This window comes from Lampetra fluviatilis, chromosome 68 (genome assembly GCF_964198595.1).
Source record: "Lampetra fluviatilis chromosome 68, kcLamFluv1.1, whole genome shotgun sequence".
NCBI lineage: Eukaryota > Metazoa > Chordata > Hyperoartia > Petromyzontiformes > Petromyzontidae > Lampetra > Lampetra fluviatilis.
In genome coordinates, this window is record NC_136342.1 from 2,236,015 (window position 1) to 2,248,026 (window position 12,012).

General features: G+C 51.0%; 1 protein-coding gene across 1 annotated transcript in view; it reads right to left on the reverse strand.

The window, feature by feature from the left end:
• Positions 1–12,012, reverse strand: part of GRIN1 (glutamate ionotropic receptor NMDA type subunit 1) — a 94,459-nt gene that overhangs the window by 16,964 nt on the left and 65,483 nt on the right. Inside the window, 1 exon segment of the mRNA XM_078882952.1 lies at positions 11,918–12,012. This exon segment is cut by the window's right edge and continues 51 nt beyond it. Coding sequence (XP_078739078.1) covers positions 11,918–12,012 — 95 coding nt within the window.

Here is a 12,012-nt window from a genome sequence, read left to right on the forward strand (position 1 = left end):
CGCGTCCGGCAAATCGAGCCGGCGAATCCGACGCGGCGACAGAGAAGAGACAGGAAGGCACAGCGAGAGCACGTGGGCACCACGCAGGAAACGGAGCCAAGCCAAGGAGCCAGACCAGCCAACCAGGCCAGCCAGCCTGAGTGTGCGCGATGGCATGAGTCGGTTGAGTGTATGCACCGCAAGCAAGTGCGTGAGGCTGGTGGGCATGGGGGAAGGTGAGGGGTGGGGTGTGTGAGCACCACGGCATATGGGACGCAGTACGGAGCCAGCCAGAGTGTTCGCGATGGCATGAGTCGGTTGAGTGTATGTGCTGCAGCCAGTGCGTGAGGCTGGTAGGCATGGGGGGGGGGGGGGGAGGGGTCATGGTATACACACGCACACATACGCAAGCCTTCCCTAGGCCACGCCGTAACACGCCCCTCCCCCCCTCCCACTGCCCCCGTCGCCCCCCACCCCTCCACCAAGTTTACGATTGGCAATTTAGCACGTAGGTTTGATCCAGGCACTCGTTAATGCAAGCGTGGTGTTCCAGGTCAGGCCACGTGTTGAGCACTTTGCGCATCATGATTTCGCAACGCACTACGGCGGAAATCTTCAACTCCCGGAGGTGCCCGCCAGAGCGGGCAAATCTGCCGGCATCTTCAACTGCTGAGGATGCCCAGATTAGTGGGCAAATCTTGCCGCCATCTTAAACTCCTGAGGATGCCCAGATTAGTGGGCAAATCCTACAGGTATCTTCAACTGCTGAGGATGCCCACAGTAGCGGGGAAAACAAGCATCTTCAACTGCTAAGGATGCCCGCTGTTGTGGGAAAATCTTGCAGGAATCTTCAACTCTTGATGCCCACAGTAGCGGGCAAATCTTGCAGCCATCTTCAACTGCTAAGGATGCCCAGAGTAGCGGGCAAATCTTGCCGGCATCTTCAACTGCTAAGGATGCCCACAGTAGCGGGAAAATTCTGTAGGCATCTTCAACTCCTGAGGATGCCCACAGTAGCGGGGAAAACAAGCATCTTCAACTGCTAAGGATGCCCGCTGTTGTGGGCAAATCTTGCAGGAATCTTCAACTCTTGATGCCCACAGTAGCGGGCAAATCTTGCAGCCATCTTCAACTGCTAAGAATGCCCAGAGTAGCGGGCAAATCTTGCCGGCATCTTCAACTGCTAAGGATGCCCACAGTAGCGGGAAAATTCTGTAGGCATCTTCAACTCCTGAGGATGCCACACAGTAGTGGTCAGATCCTGTAGGCATCTTCAACTTCTGAGGATGCCCACAGTAGCGAGCAAATCTTCCCGGCATCTTCAACTGCTAAGGATGCCCAGAGTAGCGGGCAAATCCTACAGGCATCTTCAACTGCTGAGGATGCCCACAGTAGCGGGGGAAACAAGCATCTTCAACTGCTAAGGATGCCCGCTGTTGTGGGCAAATCTTGCAGGAATCTTCAACTCTTGATGCCCACAGTAGTGGGCAGATCTTGTAGGCATCTTCAACTGCTGAGGATGCCCACAGTAGCAGGCAAATCCTGACGGAATCTTCAACTGCTAAGGATGCCCAGATTAGCGGGCAAATCTTGCCGGCATCTTCAACTCCTGAGGATGCCCACAGTAGCGGGCAGATCCTGTAGGCATCTTCAACTGCTGAGGATGCCCGCTGTTGAGGGCAAATCTTGCCGGCATCTTCAACTTCTAAGGATGCCCAGATTAGTGGGCAAACCATGCCGACATCTCCAACTGCTGAGGATGCCCACAGTAGCGGGCAGATCCTGTAGGCATCTTCAACTCCTCAGCGGCCATAGCCCAACAAACAAGAGCTCCGAAGCATTGTCTTGCCAAAATCGTGGCTGACATAGCGGCAGCAGGCTGCAGTTTATCGGCGAAATATTTCGGTGATTTCTGAAAGGGTTCTTTGTGAGCAGTAATTAAACTAAACTATTTAATTTTGTTACCAGCTAAGGCCCAATGAGCTATACATCTATCTTTATTTCGAAGCGAACCTGGCCATCACAAATGATAGCTCAGAGAAGCGGCTTAGAATGATGTCGATTTTGAATGCGGAGCGAAAAAAACAATGGAGGACCCGGAGAAAAATCCACGCCGAGAGAGGGACACCGAAAACTCGAAATGCACAGCAGGCGGCATCAGGGTCAGGATCGAACCCACGAGAACTTGCTGCGTACCAGGCGAGGTAGTTGACATCTCGCCGTCCCTGCAAAGTCGTCGTCCTGCACTGTGCCGTCAGTCAGCCTGTTCGCACAGATGGGCCTCCGCTCCTCGCTCTAATTCCCCGTGGCGGTGCAAAAAGCCACCGATGGCAAACGTCTCGAGGGGTGGGTGGGCCTTCATAATCTCACCGCTCTGCGAGACTCGTAAATGTCTCGCCTCCGCAATGCCGTTGAGACGGCGGGACAACGAGATGTCCCGAGCGACATCTCGCGGTGATCGCAAGAACCAACTGTTAGTAACCGTCCTTACAAAGGTCCCCCCCCCCCCCATTTTTGCAACGCGTGGCAAACGTCTGAAGTTGTCTACGAAAAACATTTATCCTCCCCACCCACCCACCCACGCAAACCCGCCACGACACAAGGCCAACCGGGGGGGGGGGGGACCGTCACGTCACGTGACGGGGGTCACGCCCGATTTTTAGATCGTGGTTCTTGGCGACGCCGGATTTGTCAGCCGCGAAGATGCCGCAGCCAATGCACGCGCCGGGGGGAATGGGGGTAGAGGGGGCGAGCCACCGGCGCCACCGCCGACGACGACGACGGAAAAGACTCCCCGGAGGCGACCGCCGCCCGCGTTCGAGTGCGGAAGCGTGTTTGTTTCCCCCCAAAGCTGCGAGGCTGCAAAGCAAAAAGCGGAGGAGGCGTGGGGGGGGAACGGGCACACGACCGCAGCAGCGGTAACCAGACAGCCGGCTGCTGCACACACACACACACACAGCAGGAGAGCAGGAGAGCGAGAGCATCCGTTCAGCAAGAATCTTTACGGTTAACCAATCAGCAGATCCAAATGTCGTTGCTGGTTAAAGGGGTTGAGCAAAAAAAAAAAAAGCGAGGCTCACACCTGGCAAAAAAAAAACTGAATCGCAGGGGCTTAATTTCCCACCCAATATTTGTTTGGCCAGAGTCGCTGACAGACTTAGGGGGTGCAGGTGGCAGGTACCCTGGCGAAAAGGCCACAGCGCAAAGCGAGCGAGCTTTCTTTGTTTTTAACTGGGAAGGCGATCTGCCGGCGGGACGGGCGGGCGGGCGGGGGCGGTGGGTGCGGTAAATATTGAACGAAAAATGAAGCCCAGATTGAGACACAGGCGCCCGTGCGCAACAGCGAGCAGCATGAGACGGTGAGGGGGGGGGGTGAGTGGGTGGTGGTGAGGGGACACACACGCTGAGAATGTGAGCACCACGTGTTCAGGGGCGTGCTTGGGGGGCCAGAGTACAGACGATGTTCTCTTGAGATTTCACGTAGGACCCGGCAAAAGGGACGCGATCGTGGTACGATCGAGAATGGCGCGAGGTTTTAAAAAAAAACTTTTTAAATCATAAATCAACTTCTTGGTTCTTTCGGTAAAGTCACGTAGAAATAATAAAATAATAAAAATAAAACATAATATAATACAATTCTCACGACGTTTCGGCCACAACGCAAGCAGCCGTCCTCAGGTGAAGAACAGGTCTGTCGAGAAGACTCGATTATTATGTTATACTTTTATTATTTTATTATTTCCCTTCTACGTGACTTTACCGAAAGAACCAAGAAGATGAATCCCTGCAGCCACGAAAGCTTTAAATCGAAATCATAAATCAAAGTAAATGGGGGGAGTGGCAGCAGCAGTGAGATCGTAACTCTCACTGGAATAAAGAGTGGTTGCTAGGGAAAATGTTATGACTCAACACTGCACTGACCAATCAGCTGCCAGGAAGACAAAAACAAGTACCCCCACGTGACATGGCCGGCATGACGTCACGTGTGTATGCTTGTGTGTATGTCGAACTTATTTCGCAACGGACGTAGACAACGGCGCTAATCGGAGTTGTAGACCCGCCCACCCTGAAACTTGCAGATGTCTCGGAACGGGGAAAGGTTAATGTTATCCATTGTTACTTTTGTTATTCTTACATTATCAATAACTCTATGATATGATCAACCCGTACGCTTTTCTACTATCTTCACGAACGCCCAATGTCGTGAATGCCTCACTCACTTGGAAGTGTGATCCATCTTGCGGTGAGTCAAACTTTCGACGTTACTGTCAACGTCCAAGATTGCAACTCTCTCATTCACTTGGAGTTATGAGAGAGATTATCGTGAACCTAACTTATGACCTCACTACTAATGTCCAAATGCCATGACTCTTATTCTCTCATATTCTTGGTTCTTTCGGTAAAGTCACGTAGAAGGGAGATAATAAACAATAAAAAATTCTCACGATGTTTCGACTGCAACACAAGCAATCATCATCAGGTGTGAAATCAAATTTTCTTGCTGTGGATTTCACACCTGATGACGATTGCTTGTGTTGCAGTCGAAACATCGTGAGAATTTGTATTGTTTTATATTTATATTATTTTATTATCTCCCTTCTACGTGATGACTTTACCGAAAGAACCAAGAATATGAATCCCTGCAGTCACGAAAGCTTTCAATCTTATTCTCTCGCGTATAAACATGATTCATGGAGTTTAACACGTAGTAGGCTTTAGCGACTAATATTATCCATAATAAGGGAGGGGAAGGGGGGTTTTGGTTAGATTGCGTAAATATAAATGTGACGTTAAACCCGCTACCACCTGACACACAGCCGATCATTAAGCTTTTTCACGGACACAAAACGTGCCTTTTAGTTACTCGTTCAGCACACCGGTTGTGTGTTGCAGTGTAAACCGACAATACGACGTTTCCCTGGTGATTACAAGCAACTTCATCAGGCAGATTGGCCACAATTGGTGAAGAAGTCCTCCTGCTTCCGGTGTTAAATAGAAGGAGTGGAAGGTGACGTCATCACTGTGAGGCCTATCAGGTGCGAAGACCAGAGTGTGGGGTTAATGTGGTCATATACAGTGAGGAAAAAAAGTATTTGATCGTCTGACCTCTGCGATTGCCAACAAGGGTTTTGCCACAAAGTACTAAGTCATGTTTTGCAGAGGGATCAAATACTTATTTCCCTCATTAAAATGCAAATCAATTTACAACATTTTTGACATGCGTTTTTCTGGATATTTGTGTTGTTATTCTGTCTCTCACTGTTCAAATAAACCTACCATTAAAATTATAGACTGATCATTTCTTTGTCAGTGGGCAAACGTACAAAATCAGCAGGGGATCAAATACTTTTTTCTCTCACTGTACATGGCAATGGGTCGTGTTAATCTGATAACATGGAGTAACTAAAAAACAAAACTTTAGTTTGGATAATTGAGGTAGATGGCCCAAAATCCCAATGTCGGGAAACGAGCTGGGACCCATTGTGGGCGCCTGATCCGGCTGCCTTTCCGTTTGTCCGTGGCTTACTGCACAAATGAGACTACGTACAAAAATAAGTATTGTTGGCTCAGAATTACGGTGAATATTACCGTAGACCCCAGCTTGTGACATGGCTACCAACGCCCGATATCGCATCACTCTTTATCTATGTGGAGTCACGAGAAATATTATCGTAGAACCCAGCTGACTTAACGACATTGCTACGAACGCACCAACATCGCACCAATCATAATCTACTTGGAATCATGAGAAAACTTATCGTAAAACCCAGCTGACTTAACGACATTGCTACCAACATCCCAACATCGCATCGCCCATAATCTACTTGGAATCATGAGAAAACTTATCGTAGAACCCAGCTTACTTAACGACATTGCTACCAACATCCCAACATCGCATCGCCCATAATCTACTTGGAATCATGAGAAAACTTATCGTAGAACCCAGCTTACTTAACGACATTGCTACCAACATCCCAACATCGCATCGCCCATAATCTACTTGGAGTCCTGAGAAAACTTATCGTAGAACCCAGCTTACTTAACGACATTGCTACCAACGCCCCAACATTACACCACTCTTTTATCTACTTAGTCACGAGAAAACTTATCGTAGAACCCAGCTTACTTAACGACATGGCTACCAACATCCCAACATCGCATCGCCCATAATCTACTTGGAATCATGAGAAAACCCATCGTAGAACCCAGCTGACTTAACGACATGGCTACCAACGTTCCGACATCGCACCGCCCATAATCTACTTGGAATCATGAGAAAACTTATCGTAGAACCCAGCTTACTTGACGACATGGCTACCAACGTTCCGACATCGCACCGCCCATAATCTACTTGGAATCATGAGAAAACGTATCGTAGAACCCAGCTTACTTAACGACATGGCTACCAACATCCCAACATCGCATCGCCCATCATCTACTTGGAATCATGAGAAAACTTATCGTAGAACCCAGCTTACTTAACGACATTGCTACCAACATCCCAACATCGCATCGCCCATCATCTACTTGGAATCATGAGAAAACTTATCGTAGAACCCAGCTTACTTAACGACATGGCTACCAACGTTCCGACATCGCACCGCCCATAATCTACTTGGAGTCCTGAGAAAACTTATCGTAAAACCCAGCTGACTTAACGACATTACTACCAACGTCCCAACATTACACCACTCTTTTATCTACTTAGTCCTGAGAAAACTTATCGTAAAACCCAGCTTACTTAACGACATGGCTACCAACATCCCAACATCGCATCGCCCATAATCTACTCGGAATCATGAGAAAACTTATCGTAGAACCCAGCTGACTTAACGACATGGCTACCAACGTTCCGACATCGCACCGCCCATAATCTACTTGGAATCATGAGAAAACTTATCGTAGAACCCAGCTTACTTAACGACATGGCTACCAACGTCCCAACATTACACCACTCTTTTATCTACTTAGTCACGAGAAATCTTATCGTAGAACCCAGCTGACTTAACGACATGGCTACCAACATCCCAACATCGCATCGCCCATAATCTACTTGGAATCATGATAAAACTTATCGTAGAACCCAGCTGACTTAACGACATTGCTACCAACATCCCAACATCGCATCGCCCATAATCTACTTGGAATCATGAGAAAACTTATAGTAGAACCCAGCTTACTTAACGACATGGCTACCAACGTTCCGACATCGCACCGCCCATAATCTACTTGGAGTCCTGAGAAAACTTATCGTAAAACCCAGCTGACTTAACGACATTGCTACCAACGTCCCAACATTACTACCAACGTCCCAACATTACACCACTCTTTTATCTACTTAGTCCTGAGAAAACTTATCGTAAAACCCAGCTTACTTAACGACATGGCTACCAACATCCCAACATCGCACCGCCCATAATCTACTTGGAATCATGAGAAATCTTATCGTAGAACCCAGATTAGTTAACGACATTGCTACCAATGCCCCAACATCGCACGCCCATTATCTACCTGGAGTTCAATCTAGATTTGAAGTTTGCGTGACTGCAGGGATCCACACTCTTTGGTTCTTTCGGTAAAGTCACGTAGGTAGAAAATAAAATACTTGGATTTGCAAGAAAACGTATCGTACAACCCAGCTTATTTAATGACATTGCTACCAATGGCCCCAACATTGCACCGCCCATAATCTACTTGGATTCATGAGAAAAATTATCATAGAACCCGCCTTTAAGGACATTGCTGCCAACGCCCCCAACATCGCAACCACTCCGTAAACCTGCTTGGCATTACGAGAAATCTCATCGTAAAAAAAAAAACTCAAATGGCTTGTGACGTCGCGGCGACGTCACAAGCCATTCTGTACTCTGACCCCCGTGACGTCATTCTGATTTCACGACGTCGCGGCGACGTCACAAGCCATTCTGTACTCTGACCCCCGTGACGTCATTCTGATTTCACGACGTCGCGGCGACGTCACAAGCCATTCTGTACTCTGACCCCCGTGACGTCATTCTGATTTCACGACGTCGCGGCGACGTCACAAGCCATTCTGTACTCTGACCCCCGTGACGTCATTCTGATTTCACGACGTCGCGGCGACGTCACAAGCCATTCTGTACTCTGACCCCCGTGACGTCATTCTGATTTCGCCCGATTGTTCAATCCGATTTGAAAGCGAGGTGGCAGTTGGGGTGGGGGGCGGCGGAGGTGCTGGATTGTGGAGGATGGGGAGAGAGGAGTTGGGGGGGGGGGGGATGGAGGAGGAGGAGGGGGGGGATGGAGGAGGAGGAGGAGGGGTGGGACATAGCAGCACTGGCTTAAGCGGCTGTGCGTGTGCGGGTACTTTGGCTTTAGCGCCTCCAATGGGCCAGGCTCGGGGCCTCCCCAACAGCGCCACTCAAGCCTGGAGGCAAACAGGCAACACGGTCAAAAAAAACTCGGCAATCCGGCCCCACTGCTGATACTGCTGCTGCTGTTGCTGCTGCTGCTGCTGCTGGTGGTGTATGATGAGAGGGAGGGAGGGAGGCGAGTGGGGTAACCATTAGTGCAGCAGTTCTCAAAGCCTTTCAGGGGGAGAGGGAACGGGAATGGGGAGGGGGGTGAGGGGCAGGTCAGGGCAAGGCTGTGGCATGGAGACCGTGCAGGATGAACCGTGTCTAACGTGCGCAGGGGGAACGTGTGTGCCGTCGTGCGGGTGACAAGACACGCCTTTGAGAACGCAGCGCAATAGTCAACAACAAGAAATAACGACGACGACGACGACGATGACTTTTCCAATTGGCAGCTTCGCTTTCCTTCAAAAGACGAGGTGTGCATTGCATCACGTGGGTGGGAGGGGGGGGCATTCCTCCCCCCCCCAAACAACTCCACCCCTCAGTGGCAGCTGTCCCGGTGCAGCACAAGGGGGGCGATGTACGGTGCGAAAGAAGTCCAAAATCAATATATATACTCACTGCAATACCAACAACAACCGCCATTCGCCACTAAGTGACGGTGAGGTCACCACGGCGCCTGTGCCAGGCCAGGTGCACTTTGAGGCTATCACGTGAAGTGTCGAAGGCTCGCTACTGACAGGAGGTCACGGGACAGACCCAGGTGAGATGGGTTGGCTGGCTGAGATGACCGGTAGATGCACCAGCTGTTTCCCCTACTGTGCCAACTTACCACCACCGCCAGCACTTACTAGATTGGAAACTCATTTATAGATTGAAATCTCATTTCCTTAGGAGTCCTTTTTAAATCCTTTATATTAAGTTCACTTGCTTGCTTACGACTGTGCAAATCTTTCGGTCGTTTTTTAACCCACTTCCCGTGATCCAATCGAGCTGACATTTTGCACACAGACTCGTTGTGCGTGACAATGTATTTTCGTGAAAACTTTTTTCCAAAATTTTACACTTATTTGGAAAAAATAAATTATATTTAATTACCAATTGCTTAATGGTGGCAGGCAATCATCTGACCCATAGGTGGCAGCCATCTCAAGCCAGAGGACGAGAGGACTCTAGCCGCCACGCATATAAAGGATTTATAGTGAAAAACTTTGTTTTTACGGGTTAATTTTTTGTGTTTAGTTTGTTGTCCTTCGCCACACACCTCCAAAGTGCGCGGTTGGCTATACATGTGTTGCGACAAAAGTTCAACCCACACCACCACCACCACCACAACAACCAGACAACCACCACCATCACTACCACAGCCAACACCAACACCACCACCAGCAGATACTGGATTGGAAACTCATTTCATTAGGAATGCTTCTTGTTGTTGTTGTTGTGTTCAGTTTGTTGTCCTTCCCTTGCACCTCCGATTAGCGCGGTTGGCTATACGTACGGTACGAAAGAAGTTCAACGTACACACACACACATTCACATACGTGATCGTGTTTTGTTGGCTCGGTAGGAGGAAGATGGAGGTGAGTGGGGGGGGGCTGTGGGTTTGTGGGTAACCGATGATGGTCCTGATTGGTTGGGTGGTTGGGTGGGTGGATAGGGTGAGGGGATTGTGGGTAACCGATGATGGTCCTGATTGGTTGGGTGGTTGGGTGGGTGGGTAGGGTGAGGGGATTATGGGTAACCGATGATGGTCCTGATTGGTTGAGTGGTTGGGTGGGTGGTTAGGGTGAGGGGATTGTGGGTAACCGATGATGGTCCTGATTGGTTGGGTGGTTGGGTGGGTGGGTAGGGTGAGGGGATTGTGGGTAACCGATGATGGTCCTGATTGGTTGGGTGGTTGGGTGGGTGGGTAGGGTGAGGGGATTGTGGGTAACCGATGATGGTCCTGATTGGTTGGGTGGTTGGGTGGGTGGGTAGGGTGAGGGGATTGTGGGTAACCGATGATGGTCCTGATTGGTTGTGTGGGTGGGTGGGTGGGTGGGGTGAGGGGATTGTGGGTAACCGATGATGGTCCTGATTGGTTGTGTGGGTGGGTGGGTGGGTGGGGTGAGGGGATTGTGGGTAACTGATGATGGTCCTGATTGGTTGGGTGGTTGGGTGGGTGGGGTGAGGGGATTGTGGGTAACCGATGATGGTCCTGATTGGTTGGGTGGTTGGGTGGGTGGGTAGGGTGAGGGGATTGTGGGTAACCGATGATGGTCCTGATTGGTTGGGTGGGTAGGGTGAGGGGATTGTGGGTAACCGATGATGGTCCTGATTGGTTGGGTGGTTGGGTGGGTGGGTAGGGTGAGGGGATTGTGGGTAACCGATGATGGTCCTGATTGGTTGGGTGGTTGGGTGGGTGGGTAGGGTGAGGGGATTGTGGGTAACCGATGATGGTCCTGATTGGTTGGGTGGTTGGGTGGGTGGGTGGGGTGAGGGGATTGTGGGTAACCGATGATGGTCCTGATTGGTTGGGTGGTTGGGTGGGTGGGTAGGGTGAGGGGATTGTGGGTAACCGATGATGGTCCTGATTGGTTGTGTGGGTGGGTGGGTGGGGTGAGGGGATTGTGGGTAACCGATGATGGTCCTGATTGGTTGGGTGGTTGGGTGGGTGGGTAGGGTGAGGGGATTGTGGGTAACCGATGATGGTCCTGATTGGTTGGGTGGTTGGGTGGGTGGGTAGGGTGAGGGGATTGTGGGTAACCGATGATGGTCCTGATTGGTTGGGTGGTTGGGTGGGTGGGTAGGGTGAGGGGATTGTGGGTAACCGATGATGGTCCTGATTGGTTGTGTGGGTGGGTGGGGTGAGGGGATTGTGGGTAACCGATGATGGTCCTGATTGGTTGTGTGGGTGGGTGGGTGGGGTGAGGGGATTGTGGGTAACCGATGATGGTCCTGATTGGTTGGGTGGGTGGGTGGGTGGGGTGAGGGGATTGTGGGTAACCGATGATGGTCCTGATTGGTTGGGTGGTTGGGTGGGTGGATAGGGTGAGGGGATTGTGGGTAACCGATGATGGTCCTGATTGGTTGGGTGGTTGGGTGGGTGGATAGGGTGAGGGGATTGTGGGTAACCGATGATGGTCCTGATTGGTTGGGTGGTTGGGTGGGTGGGTGGGGTGAGGGGATTGTGGGTAACCGATGATGGTCCTGATTGGTTGGGTGGTTGGGTGGGTGGGTAGGGTGAGGGGATTGTGGGTAACCGATGATGGTCCTGATTGGTTGCATGGTTGGGTGGGTGGGGTGAGGGGATTGTGGGAAACCGATGATGGTCCTGATTGGTTGGGTGGGTAGAGAGGTGGGTGTTCGTGGTCGAGAGCAAACTCACGAACTCCAGACCCAGACAGGGGGGGGAGAGTTTGCCATGCACCCGGGTCAGGAATTCAACCTAGGCCTCGCAGCCTGGCCACTAGCCCTGACCGCTCACTGGCCACCCCCTGGGCCACCGTGGCCACACGCCCCGGCCTCCCCGCAGACCGCCCTGGCCACCCGCCCTTGACCGCCCTGGCCCGCGCCCCCTGGCCGAACCCCGGCGTGCCGCTAGCGCCCCGCTCACGCACCTGCAGGTTCTTGCGCCACACGTTGACGGCGGCGAACGCCAGCTGCATCTGCTTGCGCCGCGCGTCCTTGTGCCTCTTGTAAGCGATCTCGATGA